General features: G+C 36.8%; 2 protein-coding genes across 3 annotated transcripts in view; one reads left to right on the top strand and one right to left on the bottom strand.

Moving 5' to 3' along the window:
* Positions 1-820: 820 nt before the first annotated feature.
* Positions 821-19,303, bottom strand: part of NKIRAS2 (NFKB inhibitor interacting Ras like 2) — a 32,851-nt gene continuing 14,368 nt past the window's right edge. The window contains exons 2-5 of the mRNA XM_053698938.1: positions 8,946-8,993; positions 5,666-5,777; positions 3,524-3,765; positions 821-1,412 (exon numbers count right to left, since the gene is read on the bottom strand). Coding sequence (XP_053554913.1) covers positions 1,173-1,412; positions 3,524-3,765; positions 5,666-5,759 — 576 coding nt within the window. The 5' untranslated portion in view covers positions 5,760-5,777; positions 8,946-8,993 and the 3' untranslated portion in view covers positions 821-1,172. The remainder of the gene's footprint in view (positions 1,413-3,523; positions 3,766-5,665; positions 5,778-8,945; positions 8,994-19,303) is intronic.
* DNAJC7 (DnaJ heat shock protein family (Hsp40) member C7) overlaps positions 15,597-19,303 on the top strand; it is a 43,427-nt gene continuing 39,720 nt past the window's right edge. Inside the window, exon 1 of one of the 2 annotated variants that reach the window (XM_053698950.1) lies at positions 15,597-15,757. In XM_053698950.1, coding sequence (XP_053554925.1) covers positions 15,684-15,757 — 74 coding nt within the window. In that variant the 5' untranslated portion in view covers positions 15,597-15,683. The remainder of the gene's footprint in view (positions 15,758-19,303) is intronic. The other variant, XM_053698959.1, reaches the window with a different exon arrangement.

The following is a 19,303-nucleotide window of genomic DNA, read 5'->3' as shown; positions in this document are numbered from 1 at the left end:
CATCCATCCTCCAAGAAGCCGGCAGAAGTCTTCAGCCAAGCGGCCGAAGTCTTCATCCAAGCCTGCAGAAGTCTTCACCCAGACGGCATCTTCTATCTTCATCCATCCGACGCGGAGCGGCTCCATCTTCCAGACATCCGACGCGGAGCATCCTCTTCTTACGACGTCTTCTTCCCGAATGAAGGTTCCTTTAAATAACGTCATCCAAGATGGCGTCCCTTAGAGTCCAATTGGCTGATAGAATTCTATCAGCCAATCGGAATTAAGGTTGAAAAAATCCTCCTATTGGCTGATCCAATCAGCCACAAGGATTGAGCTCGCATTCTATTGGCTGATTGGAATAGCCAATAGAATGCAAGTGCACTACTGTGAGCTAGCTGTTGATTGGTGGCTACACATATATGCCTCTTGTCTCTGGCTCACCCAGTGTATTCAGCTACCTCCCAGTAGTACATTGCTGCTCCTTCAACAAACAATACCAAGAAATTGAAGCAAATTTGCTAATAGAAGTAAATTGGAAAGTTGTTTAAAATTGTATGCTCTGTCTGAATCGTGAAAGAAAAATGTTGGGTTTCATGTCCCTTTAACCTATTCAATGCAAAAAAATAAAATACGTTTAATTTATCCAATAGAAAATGTGTGAGTACTAAACTGTCTTAATGAACGATGGAAAGGTCATTCAGTACAAGCAAGGTCAATAAATGTTAATACGTCTGTCAGCCAATGAGCAGCTATACCGCTGGATAATTTGTTAACATGAACACAGCTGAATGAATACCAGGTCTCTTACAATCATGACACAAATGCTGATGGCTTAAAGTTCTTTTAAAATATATTTTTATTTTTCTGTTCCTGTTGCTACTTTTTCGTGACAGATAAATTTTCACGTTCACTTTCTTCCTACTGAGATTTTAGCATCAGTAAGAGCTGTTGGTGCAAAGTCTTGATGCGCTATTGTAGCTTTCATGCTTACCTTGTATAATGGAGACGGTAAACTGGAATGAGTTCTTTGCACTGCCATACTACTATAACTGGCACAGCTTATTCCTCAGGGGAGAGATAAGCCAGGAGGTGTTATGTGGGTGAGTGCTGCATGCTGTGAATATATGTTTAACCCTTAGTGTAACATCCCCTTATAGATAGAAGATAGCACTCTGGAGGTCTTGTTGGGACTAACTGTCTAGAGAGCCACTGCCTTTGTTCCGCCGACTCAGAGGAAATGCTGACTTGTTCTGGGGCTGTGTCATTTTGCTGACCAGGAAGATAAAAGGTTCGATCAGTGTTCGCCGTTCAGTCACAGACACCTCCCATAGTTTCACCTTCTCTCCTTTGGCCCACTGCTGGGCAGAATCGTGGTCCACTCGCCGTTGCTCCTGGAGGTCACACTTGTTTCCAAGAACCACAATAGTAACCTTGAAAAGACAGAGGGTGTAAAAAGAAAATATTTCAGATACTGAATCTCAGTTATAAATAAGTACATACAACTATGTGAGCAGGGTGATTAGATGTGATATTACCTTCTGTTAATGATTTATTTTTCTAAATAAAGGCTATGCTTTATCAGTAGGGAATAGTGCTGTAAGCCCCCATACTTTCTCTCTTTTGTGGAATGTAATTGTTATTTTTGGAGGATTAGCACCTTATCACATAGAAATATTTGTATTTGATACATTCCCCCCCCCCCCACGTTTTTGGATTGTACTGCTGGTTTGCCCTTATTTGTTAATTAGATACATACACATGTCTATAGGTGTGTACATATGTATTTATATGTGTGTATATATGTATTTACAGACATATATACACATATAAACACATAAATGCATATGTACACACACACACACATATATATATATATATATATATATATATATATATATATATATATATATATATATATATATATATATATAGTGTATTGGAGCTCTTGGCAGTTAAGTAGGTGAAGACATGAAAAAAACATGTATGCAATATTCATATTTCATAAAGTGTTATACTGTGTACTTACTGTAAATATTTCACATTCCAATGTTCTGCACATAGAGGAATATGTTCTAAATAGATATTCCTATATATATATATATATATATATATATATATATATATATCTGTATACATCTATACCTATATATAATCATGTATATATATATATATATAGGTATAAATGTATATTTGTGCAAAGAAAAATATCATATATATATATATATGTATGTATTTATGAATAAACAGAACAAATTCTGCTATGTGAAGAACATTTGAATGTGAAATATTCATATTTCCAAGTCAGGTTACCACACTTGAGAATATGGGATAGTTTTTTTCCAATTTTTTAGCTCAATTGATTTCTATGGGGGTGAATACTTTATTGCACGTGCATTATTCTAATTTTGCATTTTACGTGCGTCAGGTTAGTACATGAGCAATGTTCATAATACAAGCGCAACCGAAGCACACAAAAAGCTTACTTCTAGCGCAGTTAATGCTTGAGCGGCATTCTAGCGCTCCACTTGTAATCTGGCCCATAGTGTATTATATAGAGATACATTCATCCATACAAATTCAACATCTTAAAAACGCATTGCTGCAGATAGTTTCACTTAAAGCATATTGTCAGTACGGTACATACGATTTGTTTATAGTTGGTACTATTTGTAAGCTTGAAGGAAAAAGATGCAGTATTATATTTATACCTTTTACCCCAAATAAACCTATGGGGAATAATAATCAATGTAAATCACGCATCTAAAATATGAACTATGCGCCTTCAATGCATGAGCTATTTTACTTTTAGCATTAACTATTGATAGTCAGCAGAATGCACCAACCAATGAAAATTATTTATCACGCATAGCTGAAGCAAGCAATTAAAACATAAGAAGACAATACTTCATTGTGTAAGTCCCTGATGCGCGTTTCGCACTGATTCTTCTCCATTTGCCTTATTTGTAGAAGACAATTCGGGCATGAGCATGGAGATGATAAGGTTAGTCCTGGTCATTATGTTAATAAGCACTGCATTGGTTTGCAGCTATTGTTTGCTGAAGCGAATAAGGGAAGTATATGTGGCAGGTTTAGCCTTGATAAGTCTGCAGTGTGCATTTCCAGTTCTATGAATTTGAAAATCCACAATCTTCAGAGCTAACTTACATGAAAAAGAGGTCAAAGGAAATAATGAAAGTGTATTGCAAAGTTGTTGTACTATGCATAGCTAAACATTTTATATGAAAATACCATGGGGTTTACTGTCTCATTGTTACTATTGTTAGTACAACTGGGGAAACTACAGATAGTTTTAGGCTTCCTAAAAAAAAAGTAGTGTGGTATTTTTTTATGCCATTGTAAATTAACTAACTTCAACCAGATATGTTTTATAGGTTTTGCATAGTGTTGATGTTAGTTATACCATTCCAAATGAAAAAAATAATAATAAAAAGATGGTTTTCCACCACCAGATAATCTTGGCTCAAATTAAGCTAGACCAGACTCGTTTCATCCTGCTCTCCCTTGCAACTGCCATTCATACCTCTTTCTTATCCTTGGACCTATCTATTTCTTTTTTAAGGGCTTCCAGCCGTTTGAATGAGTCCTTGTTGTCCACGCTGTACACAAGCACAAATCCATCAGTTCCAGAGAAGCAATGTTTGGGAAGCTCGATACCATCCCTCAGCCCACGGGTATCATAAAAGCGAACCTGTTCCCTTACACCACGATCTGTTTCCACCGAACCAATGTAGATATCCTCCTGGGTCTCCATTGTGTCTGAGCCTTAAAGAGAGAAAGAAATGTAACAGTCATTCCCATTATGGAAGAAGCCTTGGCATAATATCCTGCTAGACCAACATGAGCAAAACATTATACTTTACAAATCTGTATGAAACTTAAAACCCAGTCAGAATATTGAGAAGTCAGACACACATTTTAGGAGCCAAGGGAAGCATTTTTTTAATAGATATAGGAAACATAATCCAATCAGTTAGGACCTAATTAATGTTGCTGGTCATAGCTCCCTAACTTTCAGGATCTGTCAGAAACAGTTATGCTGCTTTAGGTGATGGTCTTGATAAAATTAAAGGGACACAAAAATCAACAATAAAATGCCATGATTCAGATAGAGCATATGATTTTTTTTTTTCCTGTTTACATTATTATCAACATGTGTAGTCTTTTTATATGCTGAGCATGTGCAAGAGTGTACATTATATAGGTATACATGTGTTTTGTGATTGGTTGATGGCTGCCACATGATACAGGGGCAGGGGAAAATATCTAGTACTCATTTAAAATTCAAAGCAAGAGCTATAACATTATCCATGTATTATGTAGTTGTCAATTATGCAGCTGTACTGTATTTAATGGTCGTTTAAGCAGGTGAACATACGGGTAGTATGCTAGGTAGACTTTTTTCATTGAGGGAGCTTCATGGATTATTTACAAATAGATCCTACATTGACACAGTCCCCACAAAGTTAAAAGGGGCAAGAAACAAAAGATTTAGGAGTGTGGTAGTCCCACATATATCTAAACCACAATTGGGGGTTTCCAGAACTACAGTACACCTCCATGAACAACATTGGTGGCAGCAGATGCCTCACTGTGCTGTCAACATCCCCCTATTGCCCCAGAAGATGTCTGATCACCATCTTCTGATATTAATAGTGGATGATGCAGTGGATAAGTGATTGTATCAAAGACAATTTGGGCTCTCACCATTACCAATCCTCTAGCCCGCATCTAATATTGAGTTCATAATTTCTTATTTACTCATGTGGAGAGTTGACCTACACAGCATGTTCTAGAATCTAATATATTGATGCATTTAAGAAATTCCTGTGTGTATACTTTGATTGTGAAAATAGACTCAAGCTCAGTTTAACAAGTATGTGCAATATAACAATGATTCAAGCTAGAACTAATGCAGACTCAGTAGGTTTTTAATATTAGACATTGTTGAAAACACTGCTACCATAGAGTGCGTAAGAGATGTGCATGTGCCAGAGGCCACTAGGTATAATAATAATAATAGAGACAAACATTTTTTTTTTTAAATCTGCTCATGAAAGTTTAGTTTTGATTTCATGTCCCTTTATGATTCACCATTCAAAGTCGGCATAAAGCTAACGGTTAAATGAAAAATATGTTTATGTTAATTTTCAAGCCAATATAGGAGTCACTCCAAGTTGCTTCCAATTTTTTTGTTTGTTTTGTCGCACCAATTTAGTGAAATGAAAGGAAAGCTGAGAAATAATAAAAAAAGTAAAAAAGTTAATTTTCCTGCAGCACACACTATCTATCTATCTATCTATCTATCTATCTATCTATCTATCTATCTATCGGAGCTATTACTTCCAAGTTGTTTTATATAATAAATTATCAACAGTGTTCCTGTGGACCGGATTTAGTGCTCCTTTATTTGTGTAAAGTTCACACTATGTTAGCTGTCTTGTCTCAGAAGTTGGGGACCATCTGAGATTTAATTCCAGGTTGTGGAGCAGATATCGTACTAAGTGGCTTCCAAATATGGATACAAAGTGCAGTGGAGAAGAGTGCACCTCTCTATCTATTACTGCAGGAGCAGAGATCCTAACTACATGAGAATCACTACAGTTTTCAGGATCATATGCAATGGTATCTGTGCTTTAATGAAAGTTTGGATATGGTCACTTACCAGCCACATGGTTACCGTACAAAAGCTGCTCGAGAATGGCAGTCTTCCCCACAGACTGCTGGCCACACAAAACCACCTTACAGCTCTTTCCCATGTTACTAAACACAGCTACCTGCAATCAGAAATATATATTTATTTAGAAAACCACATCATTTAATTTAAAAATAAAATACACAGAACAGCCCATAAAAAACCAAAAAGGTCCTTTTTACTCCTGAGAGTAGTTTTATGCAGTACTTGCCCCTACCATTACTGCTACAAGACATTTCTAAGTATCTATTACACTAGAGTGATAGCCATTTCTAATAGCGTACTTTCCATGACCTGTGAACCATCTCTAGAACAAGCTGGGTGCACATTCTTTAATATGGGCAAAACAAATCAGCAAACTGGGCTCAAAATCCACTAGAGGTTATTTGTAAGCAAAAGCAAAGAAATAAAACCAAAAGGCTTAGCTGTCACTCATGGCAAAAGCCAAACTGATCAGTAGGTGCAAGCGTCCTTATGCTGATTTGTAAGCTAGAGTAACTGTTATGACCGTTTCTCGCCATGTGAGAGCAGCATGACTCTGTGCAAGATCAGTCTGGAGGTTTGTGCAATATAAAATGCACCATAGTGATAAACAGACTATAAAGGTTACTAGCACTGTTTTGGTTATAGTATCAGTGGTGGCTGTATTTCCCCTTACAAATGTATAAAGACACAATGTGAGATCACAAACGAATAAGAATATTTTGTTCTTATAAATGCTAGTAGTTCCAGATAATATTTACAGCTATACATTTGCAATTTGTTCTATTTCACATATAAAAAGAACTGTGTATCTTTTGTGTCTTTCCTGTGCACAATCATAAAAATGTTACAGAAGCTTCCAATTCAATTTGCGTGTGTGTTATGGACTTTGGAGTAGATTCTGTTGCAACTGAATTATGTACTGACATTTTTATAACCAAATATCCAATTAGGAACTTGAAGTTTTTTAAGGTGTTAAAAGCTTTTTCCAAGCATATAGAATTTACCCAAACACGTTTGAGGACTTATAATCTGCTTTATTGAAAATAAATGTTTTATTGCAAACTACTATAAATAATAATTGCACTACTACTAGATACTATGGAGTCACACAGTAGAAAATGGGGATTTGAGCTTTAATTGGATGCTGACTGTTCAGGACTTTCTGTACATTTTAACATAGTAAGATTCATACTATCCTGAATAAAAGAAGCGGTGAACCTTTTAAAATGTAGCACAAGAATTCATCAGTGTTTCGTACAGGTACTTTCTTTTAACAGAAACAAAATATATATACTTCTGCATAAATGTCAAACACGTAATTGTTTTGGCAATGTAAATGCTAAATCTATGTATGCACACAGACTGGGTCCACACAGAGAAAACAGGAACTAACCAGTTCAGATCAGACTTACAGTATAGGATGATTATGCAGTGGTCAGATAAAAAAACACTAGGGATTTGCACTGTGGCCCCTTAGCCTTAATTACTGATTAAATTCTGACATCATAAGCACATCAGTGCTGAGTTTTTTTTTACACACAGGTCTGGAGAGTGTTCAAATTAAAATGAAGAAATACATCCAGCATTTGGATATGAACGCACTCACAGCCAGGACTGGCTACTCATTCCCTGATTCCAGCCTCCACAGTCAATAAAATATCTTTATTTTTCACATGTAGGGTCCCAGAACACACACACACAACACCATACATGCGAAAAATAAAGGTCTTTTATTGACTGTGGAGGCTGGAATCTTTTTTGCTTTTTGATACTGAAGTGGACCTAGCAAGTCTGGTATTCTGTGCCCCATACAGATAAGTAAGGTGTGCTGTTTTCCACATTTTTTGGAAGCTACTCATTCCCTGATACAGGCAAATACCTTAGGGCAGGCTGATGATTGTATTTATGTTTATGATTAACCCCTAGTAGCCAGTCTGCTCTAGAGTAGCTGCCCATACAGGGAATGTGCACCTGGCTTGTTCTACCAGCCATAAGGAACATGATGCAATATTTACTAAACAAAAACAATTGTGCTAATACTCCAACAAAGACCATCCCAATATTCCCTTCTAAAAGTAAATTGATGTGGCCAATCCAGTTAAACTTTTGTAGATGGTCTGGTAGTGGGACTGTTGATTTTATAGGGAGGTATATTAAATTAAAAATATGCTAATTAATTGTATTACTACTGTGTACTGTATGTTGCTGACACCAGAAATGAATTCCCTCTTAATCCTAGTACCAGTTTAAACAGTATTTATGTTAACTTTTCATCCAAAAAATATAATAATAATTAGCATGCTTAATTGCTGCTCTTTAATAAGCATAACATTTTTTTCACCTACTGTCCCTTTAAAAAGTAACTAAGTTATATACCCTTTCCTCTGTCACTACCCCTGATGACTCACAATGGAATTCTATCTATCTATCTATCTATCTATCTATCTATCTATCTATCTATCTATCTATATATCTATCTATCTACCTATCATCTATATAGTTCTAGGTGTCATCACAGATATTTAATAACCCTCTTATTCTACCTTGGAAGCCTTAGATAACTGGGATGTAGCTTTTGCTTCTACTGTAGCAACATAAAATATGTTTATGATTTTTAGGAAAGGTGGGGGTATTAAGGGGTTTACCCTTCTAAATCTATTTGCAAAAATATTAAAACAAAGAATTCAAAATGTTGGGCAATGAAAATATTTTGAGGATGTTTGTCAGGTAAACTCGATATGTCAAAAGGCAGACACTACATACCCCTGAGCACAAAGCTGTGCTTCCCACTGCCACCTGCATGCCTACATTTACCACACACAAACAGTAATGGCTTTAACTTGTGTATTAATATTAACCCCTTTACAGGGGTTAAACTACATCCAACTTCTAATTATTGTATGTGTATACCCTTCTTGATCCCTTCATTTTCTATCTAGCTGCTATACTATACATTTTCAGTAAGGAAAAATTCTGCTCAACTTCACTCAAAACCATTTATTCTTAAAGAATCTAACCAGCTCAATAATAATATCACATTAGAATGCCTAAAATTAATAACTTCAGTTAGGGGAAAAAGACAATAAACTGCATTAATACACTTTCAATTGTTTACTAATATATCTTCTACAGTAATAAACACATTAACGTTTCTGCAGGATCTGAATACAATGTTTACAATTTCTACTAATACAATCTGTATGTGGTATTGTAGAATGAAAAATAGTAAATAGGGCATATTTAGAGCAAACATTTAGAAACGTACCTCTTGCAGTAGCAATTCTGGATGTTGATGGAAAATTCTTCCTATTTCCTGTTTGTCAAAGGGGAAGAGAAGAGTAAAAACAAAGACATAAAATTTAGAGCACCATCTAGTGGTAAGAAAGTACATAGCATTATAATGTGTACTGTTATTTTCTATTTACTGCTATGACTACTTTATATCTATCACTGCTTATTGGATCAGCGTCAAGTAGGGTTGCCACCTGTCCCTTAAAATACAGAACACTTATAAGTTACACATGCTGCAGGGTGTACAGGGAGGAACATGAATAGTGCTGTCCAGAAACACAATACATGTTCCTCCCTGCACACCCTGCAGCATGTGTAACTCATAAGTGTCCAGGAAAACATGGCTGAGGTGGCAACCCTAGCGTCAAGTTCCACTCTCGACTGGCAGTGCTCTGTAGGTCCCAAGTGGTACTTCTACTATGTGTTTAATCCCTTTGCAGGGGTTAAACAAAAATCAAAATTAGACCATATAATTTATCAAATATAATGGCCCTTTAAGTTGTCAAGTTACCCTTTATGTGTGAAACGTTGTTTGGAGTATATTCTCCATATGACACGATGGATAGAGATGCAATAATAATAAAAATAAAGCAAAGAGGAGCAGCAGATAAGGAGCAATGTGTAGATGAATCAGCCTGGAAGAGTATATATATATATATATATATATATATATATATATATATATATATATATATATACACACACACTCAGACACATATATGTGGTGAATATGAATAAGACTCATTAAAGTTGTATGGTTTTTTGTGACTTGGTGTGCTGTTTTCACGTGTATTGTGTAGCTTGGTGTCATTCTGAATATTTTCCTGTTCAAAAAGTAGTTTTCTGTGAACCAATTTCTGTCTTAAGTGGTTGTTTGAATTCTAGGGTAGGTGATTTTGGAATTATTATTTTTTTTATATTCAGTTATAATGTTGTATAATTGTCTATATCCCCTGTAGAGCAGTGTTATGTCTAAGGACTAGAGGAATATGTGCTGGAATATTTGAGATTATTCTCTAAGTATCTATATACAAATACCACTGGCTCCTAAATGTATGTCTGGCTCCTACATATTCTTTCTGGCTCCTAAATTGTAAACAGGTTGTCGACCCATGCAGTCATTCACAAGAGGTCTTTGGGCAGATTATTTATTTGTATAGGCCTTGTTTTAACCCTTTAAGGACACAGCTTTCTGTTTGCTCGTTTGTTTTATGACGGAAAAATTCCGTCATATGTCCTTAAGAGGTTAAAGCATATCTGCCTAAATGGTTAGGACAGCACGCTGAGATGTTTATTATGGTCCTTGGTAACAGAGCAAACTCACTGATACATGGTAGCTTGGCTGCAGATTATAAAGTATTATAGTCATACTTATGGCTGGTTTTCATGAAAACAAGATCATAAGTGACAATCACCATGGTAATATGAGAAATAGATCATGCCAAATGCATCTAATTATTTCTATGAGAAAGTAAGTAAATAAAGGTGAATCAGATGATATGCTTGTATTTTGCAAAAACTTACGAGAGAGGGACGCTACATTACAGATTGTAAACAATCAACTGGGACTGGGAATAGCAAATGGACAAACAACAGGTTAAAGAGGAACAAATAGTTGTAGTAAATGGATCTTACTTAAACTGGACAAAAGTGACCTTCGAGGCTCAGCCGTGGGTCCAGTTATTTGTAATATTTTACACTAAACTGTGTAAGATGCTTAAGTAAGCTCTGGATATAATTGATTTGCAAGGGAATTTGCAAAAAAACTGGAAGAATGGATTTGTAACTGACATAAGGTTTAACACTAATGAATGTAAGATTTAGCATTTTGGAATAAAAACATAAGTATGCTACCTATTACAAAAAGGAACAATTTACTTAGGCATAAAGCTGATGAGTTTGTTGTATTCTAAGCTGCTGCAGGACTGCCCTTTTGGCTGTATTTTCTCTCTTCCATCCCCACTGGGGGGTGGATTTCTACTACTGCCCCTTATTTACAGAGCATTTCTATAAAGAATACTGCAATATTAATATATTCAGTATAGGTAGCAGTTTCAATATGCAAAACCAGCTATTTCAAGTAATAAAGGTAACAGAGATATTTGTAAAAATTAAATACATACCAGCAGGTAAAGTGGATAATTGGAAACATGTAAAAGGGGAAAAAACATTACTGTACAATGTCCCTTTAAAAGAGTGCAACTGCTAAGACCGCAAATTGAGTACAGAGTAGTTTTGGAGAGCTAGAAAGGGTTCAGAGAAGGACTACAAAATTAAAGGAGCATTACAACACTAAATACATTTTATGCACCTCTCTCTAATTATGGGCGCCATCATTTTGTAACGTAGGTTTGACAGGAGGTATCTGAAGGCGAGTTGTTGCAGATGTGCAAACATGTCTGTTCTGGAAAGCAGTAAAAGCTAGCTTAAACATGGTGCTGTCCATGACTAGAGGGAGGCAGACAGTAACCTCTGTACTTTTAGTGTTTAATGGAATATTTAGGCTATGAGGAGGGGATGGCCAAACTGAGTATTTTTTCCCTATGAAAGAGGCACTCCTGAGATCATATGATTACTTTACCAAAAAAACTAAACACAGTTTGTTATAAGAGGTTACACTTTAGACTATAGCACTGGTTTTCAAACCTGTCCTCACACCTTCCCAACGGGTCAGGTTTTCAGGATTACCTTGGGTGAAAGCATGTTTACTAATCCGCTGATTATTTCACCTATGCCCTAATACAGATATCCTCAAACTCTGGCCTGGTAGGGAAGCGTAAGGACAGGTTAGAAAACCAGTGGACTATAGGAAGATTTACTTTTTAGCAATGAAAAATGTTTTTTTACCGTAAGAACAATTACATTGCCTGAGGAGGTAGTTACTGCCATTACAGTGAATAACTTTAAATTGTATATATATACATTTGGTGGACTTTTGTCTTCTTTCAACCTCATTTGCTATGTTATGCTACCTTAGAGGGCTGGACTGAATGTCGATTCTAGCTGGGTTTTTTTGTGATTACATGTATATTCCAATATGCCACTCCTAATTGGCTCACCAGCTGTGTTCTACGCAAGAGCTGAAATGTGTTGTGGCTCCAGAGCCAGACTTTATTTATGTTTTTTACCCCTTTGAAAAGGCTGAAAACATACTAAGAAAAACAACAAGCACTAAGGAATTGGATTGTTTTTGTATTTGAATGTTTCTTCAAGGGGTTAATATAGATCAGTATTTCAGCATATCTGTTAAACTGTTAATGAGTAGGGTTGCCATCTTTTCTGGAGAAAAATACTGGCCATGCTTATTAGCTAAAATGTTTATAAATAATTATACAGCATAAATTAGAAACTAAAGCAGCTAGATCTGATTTTAAGTTTCATCATCATAGCATCTATATTTCTATATTTAATCTTTAATTTAAATTTTGACTAGAACCTTATAAATACTGGCCATGTCAATAAAATATCAGCTGGGTCACAGTGGCAACCCTATACATGAGGCTGGTTTAGAAGACAATGAAACACTATTAAAATATTAACATCCTTTTAAACCAGTGACGGACCACTTTCTTACACATGCAGGCAGCAAATCAATGTTTTATAAGCCTTAAGGGTCCTCTTATTAATTTATGGATATTAAACACACCAATAATATATTTCCTATAAATGTCCATGTGGCCAGATGTAAGTAATTTTGCAGGGCACCCTCTATCTGTTGTTCTTCCCTTCAGATAGCTCATTTGAGTTTGTTCACTAACCAGAAGTCCCCAAAGCACAGGTCTACTTTTTCCCTGGGCCGCAAAAACTTGTGCAGATAACTGCATGTGACCCATGGGCTACCACTTTCCCATCCCGGATTTAAATGTCTACTTATCTGCATAATTTTACTTAGAGATAAATGTAACCGATTTGTTTACATTTTAAAAATAAAAGTTGCTCAAAATCTAACGTATGTCAACTATTTAAAGTATTTACTTATTAATTATTAGTAATTACAGTATTATTAGTAATTACAGTCTCCCCTTTGCTCCACTCACGACCTCCACTAACCTTTCCTATACCAGTTCCTCTCCTCCATTGCTATCCACCATGAACCTCCTTAGAATGTTAGCCTAAGAGCCCAACTGCTTGCAGATCACCTTCACAAGAGCTGACTACAACAGTGTGACTTTAGGCAGGGCCCTCTACCCATTTGATCCAATTAATTCCTTACTATGTTCATAACGCTGCAGAATCTGTTGGCGCTCTACAAATAACCGATAATAATAATATTGAACCATGAGAATTTACATCTTACAGAATTTGCTCCATAGCTTCCAACTAGAGAGCGTGGGAAAAGCACAATTTTTACACAAAAGTAATATTTTTTTTCCTTTTAGTGTCAAAGGCATTGCTTAGGCCGTAATCAGATTTATTTGTGGAAACAATATGTTACATGTTACTTCAATTCAAATTTCACTGTGTCACCCGTTAACAACATTGTTAAAGGGACATTGTACACTTGACTTTTCTTTACGTAAATGTTTGGAAGATGATCTATTTATACATTTTTTTTTAAATGTATAGTTTTGCTTACTTTTAGATAACATTGTGCTGATTTTCAGACTCCTAAACAAGCCCCAAAGTTTTAGAAGTAGACTGTTGTCTACCTACTCCAGCTTGATCCTGTTTGTGGTCTTTTCATATGCAGGGGAGTGGTATCAGCTTTTTTCCCCCAGCCCATTTAAAGGTTTTCATAGCTGAAACGCGTAGAGGCGAACCCTGATTGGCAATCACCTGTTCTTACTTCCGTAATCCAGCTGGAAGCAACAGCGGGTTTTGAGGCATCCGGTTTACGGCCCCATCTGCAAGGGGGTGAGGATAACCTGCACAAACTTCAATGAATTGAAACATTATCTTCAAATGCATCACCGTCTTCTAATAATACATAGAGCGACAAAGAAATTTTCAAAGACTGCTGTGTGATCACGCAAGTCCAAGGAGTAGACGAAGCTGGCACACATAACACAGTAAAAGACACAGTAAGAGAGCATTGCTAATACATAGCGAATTTTAAGGTAAACCAGTATCTCATTTGCACATACGGACCAGGAGGTTCAATTTATCATGTCCATACCACGATCTTTACCACGGTTTCACAAACTATATACTTGTTCACTAACACTCCCGTTAAAACATCAGACGTTAAATTTCACTGTATATTGGTCAATGGTTTTGTCAACACTAAAGAGTGTGACATATATACTACTTGCACATATATGATTTTTCATTGCTAGCAACACCAGTGATATCACCGTAATTCTCTCTTTTTTATTGGAATTTTAAGACATCATTTAATTTTTTCTAACTATATATATTTTGCCTCACTCATCGATTGTCTAGGAGGACTCATATATATATTTTTGATTTTCTTTTTTATATTTTTTATTTTTGCTATTCTTGAAAATATATTTCATTATTTTTTTTGCAATTTTTGAGCATAGATTTTTCACCACTTGTACCCCAGTTTTTAATATTTTTTTTTAGTATTTTTACTACCGTAGTAGTTTATATTGTATTCGAGCTGAACAGAAGTTATATATCCGGATATATTTGAGCATCTTATAATGTTTTATATATTTTGATGAATATCATATTAAACCTCTTTTATATATAATCAATCTATTTTCTTCATTTTCTAATAATTGTTACTTTTATCTGGATATTATGTATTAAACGTATGGATATACTAAGGTAAACACGTTAATATATACCATCACTCTTTAGGACTCTATTATATTGGTTGTACTGGATATTTTTACTTTTATATGTATATATGGTTTATACATATATTTTGATCTACATATTGCTAACACACGGATCTTTGTTCTATACAGAGTATTTCATTTGTATATTGGCATTTCCATAGTGTGTCCCTTTGCGGGTCCTTTAATTGCTTTTTAGCGCTGCCCTTATCTTGTATGTAATATTTTGTAACAGACTCTTAGGGAGTAAGGGTCTTATTTTGCGGGTCCAGCAATATTGAAGATTTTGAGGGTATCAGATTATCTTCTTTGACCTTAGAAGTAGACTGTTGTCTACCTACTTCAGCTTGCTCCTGTTTGCGGTCTTTTCATATGCAGGGGAGGGGTATCTGCTTTTTTTCTCCAGCAAATTTCAGTGGGTGTCCCAGCCTACCTCATCAACAGTGCTAAACTTGGAGCTTCTAAGTAAGTTCTTAAAAGGGTTTTATACTGGATTTTATAACAGTAACTGTGCATATTATTATTTATAGTAATGTCTATTACATGCAGTTATATGAAAATTAGTGCATACTGTCCCTTTATAAGCTGACCTATAGAAATGGATCAGAAGCGAGGCACTGTACAATTGTACATGCAGTAATAGAAGATCTGCTATCTTTACAATTATTGACTTCGGACCAAGCAAATAGTTTACAACGGTATTATTTGTTAAATGTTACAAATATAAACAGCACAGTGTACCTGGCTCTACCGACGTAATTAAATCTCTATGGCAACATATACTTCCGGTTTCTATTAGTACACACATCGTATGCTTTGCCATTCTCAAAAATGTCGGCGGAAACATTTCCGGAAGTACTATCCCAAGCAATTGCTTTTGTCTATGGTAACAGCGAGGTCGCTCTTGTGAAGAGCACTCGGAGGACCCGGAAGTCGTTTTTCTCTTTTTCTCAGAACCCGGCGGTAAGATGGCTACCACCGCAGAATGTGACGTGATGATGGCGCCGGAGGAACCCGAGAGGACCACGGAGGAGCGTGAGAGGTAATTGCCAGGCTGGGTGTCAGGATGTCCTCTTATTAACAGAGGTCGCAGTCTTCCCTTAGAGCTGAGGGCGGCAGGATCACCTAAGGTTTGGGCAGATCACCGGCGGCCTGACAGTAACCTTCCCTTATGTATCCATTAATAGCTCCACCAGTAGTAGACATCCGTGTGATTCTCTCATCATCCTACAGTACAGTCTATAAGAAATAAAACAGCACCAATCCTGCCATTGTTATGCTTTGGATATGATTCATTAGAGCATAAAGAAAGCTCTTTAATTCCTGGAGATCAAACCCACATGCATTTTAACAGGGATTTGGAAACATTTCTCAGTGTAGTGTTCTGAAAATTCTCAGTGACTATAGGTCTGTATATTGTTATCTCTATGATGTTCTTTAATATTATGTCTTCTAAAATAAACATTTACTAATTTACTTCAATTTTCTAATTTGCTTAATTTATTGGTATCCTTTGTTGAAGGTGCGGTAATGCACAACAAGCTTAAAACCAATGACGAGTCATATATGTGCAGCCACCAATTTATCAGCTTCTGAATCTACCTAGTTACACATTTCAACAAAGAGGACAAAATTTCGATAATGGAAATAAATTAGAAAGTTATTTAAAATTGCATGCTCTATCTGAATCGTGAAAGAAAAAAACAAATCATACTGAAGGAGGCTCAGAAATGTGCAAGTGTCATGAGCATTATGACATCAGAGTTTCAGCAGTATAACACATTGTTAAAGGGACATTCAACACTTCCCTTAACATTATTTGCGCTAGAAATATAAGAACCGAAGATCCGCTTGCAGTATATCCCTCCTGCCATGCCGCCTTGCTTCTGTAGTAATCACTTTCGGTAACTTGTGTAATACCGGGTAAATATGGCAGCCTGACTCCCCCCACCGTTACGTAGCTGCCGCCTTCTTCAAAAGTGTTGAATGTCCCTTTAAAGTATTGTTGCAAACACTACTGCTATATAGTGCTTGAGACACATGAATGCTATTCAGCCTACCCTAGTTGTGCTCTCGTGGAAGTATCAATGAAGAATAGCAACCAACATAAGTAAAATTTGATCATAGAAGTAAACCTTCGTTGGACTGGGGAGATTGACAGCTCCTGCGTGATTGGGTGTGCGCGGGCGAGGGGCGGCGTTGCACAAGAGCAGTGTTGCACCAGAGGCGAGCTGCGGCGGACAGGGGCACGTATGTGCGCCTCTGTCCGCCGGAACTTGATAAATCGACCACTTAGTATTAATGCAGGGCTTGACAGATTGTCTGCCATGTTATAGTAACTAAGAATTTATTCAAGGGACTTGAAAATGTTCCACCTTTTTACCTCTGGACCTATCATAGCAAAGTGTAATGCATGCCAATCTCTCTTGTCACCTAGCAGGACACCACCTGGTTCTCCAAGGCTTTTGTGGTTTTTCATGGCCGCCAAGGGCAGCATGGAGGTGATGTACGAGCCTTAAGGACCACAGAACTTTTCCATTTTCTGACCGTTTGGGACCAAGGCTATTTTTACATTTTTGCAGTGTTTGTGTTTAGCTGTAATTTTCCTCTTACTCATTTACTGTACCCACACATTATATACCGTTTTTCTCGACATTAAATGGACTTTCTAAAGATACCATTATTTTCATCATATCTTATAATATACTATAAAAACTTTTATAAAATGATAAAAAAAATGGAACAAAACGCACTTTTTCTAACTGACTCCCAAAACCTGTTACACATCTACAACCACCAAAAAACACCCATGCTAAATAGTTTCTAAATTTTGTCCTGAGTTTAGAAATACCCAATGTTTACATCTTCTTTGCAAGTTATAGGGCAATAAATACAAGTAGCACTTTGCTATTTCCAAACCATTTTTTTTTTTTCAAAATCAGCGATGGTTACGTTCACCGCCAAATGCGATCAAATAAAAAAAAAATTGTTCACTTTTTCACAAACTTTAGGTTTCTCACTAAAGTTTGTGCAATTATGGCACAAATGTTTGTACATGCTTCTCTGGGATCCCCTTTGTTCAGAAGTAGCAGACTTATATGGCTTTGGCGTTGGTTTTTGGTAATTAGAAGGCCACTAAATGCAGCTGCGCACCACACGTGTATTATGCCCAGCAGTGAAGGGGTTAATTAGGGAACTTCTAGGGTTAATTTTAGCTTTAGTGTAGTAGACAACCAAAAGTATTGATCTAGGCTCATTATGGTATATTTCATGCCACCATTTCACTGCCGAATGCGATCAAATAAAAAAAAAAAAAATCGTAACATTTTTTACAATTTTAGGTCTCTCACTGAAATTATTTACAAACAGCTTGTGCAATTTAGGGCACTTGTATTATGCCCAGCAGTGACGGGGTTAATTAGGTAGCTTAGGGTTAATTTTAGCTTTAGTGTAGAGATCAGCCTCCCACCTGACACATCCCACCCCCTGAACCCTCCCTGACCCCCTCAAACAGCTCTCTTCCCTCCCCCACCTTACAATTGTCACCGCCATCTTAAGTACTGCCAGAAATTGCCAGTACTAAAATAAAAAGCATTTTTTCCCCTCATTTCTGCATTGTTAGATCCCCTCTTAGCCCCCAACCTCCCTGATTCCCCCCCCCCCCTACAGCTCTCTAACCCTCCCCCTCTACCTATTTGCCGCCATCTTGGGTACAGGCAGCTGTCTGCCAGTACTCAGTTTGCCCCTAAAAGTGTATTTTTTTTTTTTTTTTATTAAATCGGACATTTTCTGTAGTGTAGCTGCCACCCCCCTCAATATCCTTCCTCCCTCCCCGTCCCAGATCTCTTGCCCAATAACAAGAGAGTCCCACCATCACTATACAAATTATAAAAAAAAAATATATATATATATATATATGTACTGTATATACATTTTTGTTGTTGTTGTTAAAACGTTGGAATCGGCGTGCGCATGCACCCCGGCCCCCCCACCCCCACGTCACACCCTGCCGCTTCCGCTGACTGCCGGTGATACTTCCATGTAATAAAGATACACGCCGGACAGCGATGGGCCGCCCATCCGCCTCCCATCTACTGCTCCCACCAACCAAAGATGGGCACCATCAATGTCCGATGCAGAGGGCCACAGAGTGGCTCTCTCTGCATCGGTGGCTAAACCAAGATATTACAATGATGCCTCAATACCGAGGCATCACTGCAACACCTTTAAAGCGGTTGGAAGCAATCTAGATAGCTTCCACCCCTTGAAACCTCTGAGGACGTACAGGGTACGTCCTTGGTCAGTAACTGACATTTTTTGTAGGACGTACCCTGTACGTTCTTGGTCCTTAAGGGGTTAAAGGGACAGTATACACCAATTTTCATATAACTGCATGCAATAGACGGTGCTATAAAGAAGAATATGCACAGATACTGATATAAAAATACAGTATAAAACCTTTAAAAAATGTACTTGGAAGCTCACAATAATATTATATGCGGAAAAAGCTTTCAATTTTTTTTTTTTTAATTTTATTTATTTTTTTATTTTTTTTTATCTCCTGACCATTTATTCACAACTCTACATA

The sequence above is a fragment of the Bombina bombina genome, chromosome 1 (assembly GCF_027579735.1).
Source record: "Bombina bombina isolate aBomBom1 chromosome 1, aBomBom1.pri, whole genome shotgun sequence".
NCBI classification, from domain to species: Eukaryota; Metazoa; Chordata; class Amphibia; order Anura; family Bombinatoridae; genus Bombina; species Bombina bombina.
The sequence above is the reverse complement of the archived record's forward strand: the minus strand, read 5'-3'. Positions and strand labels throughout refer to the sequence as shown.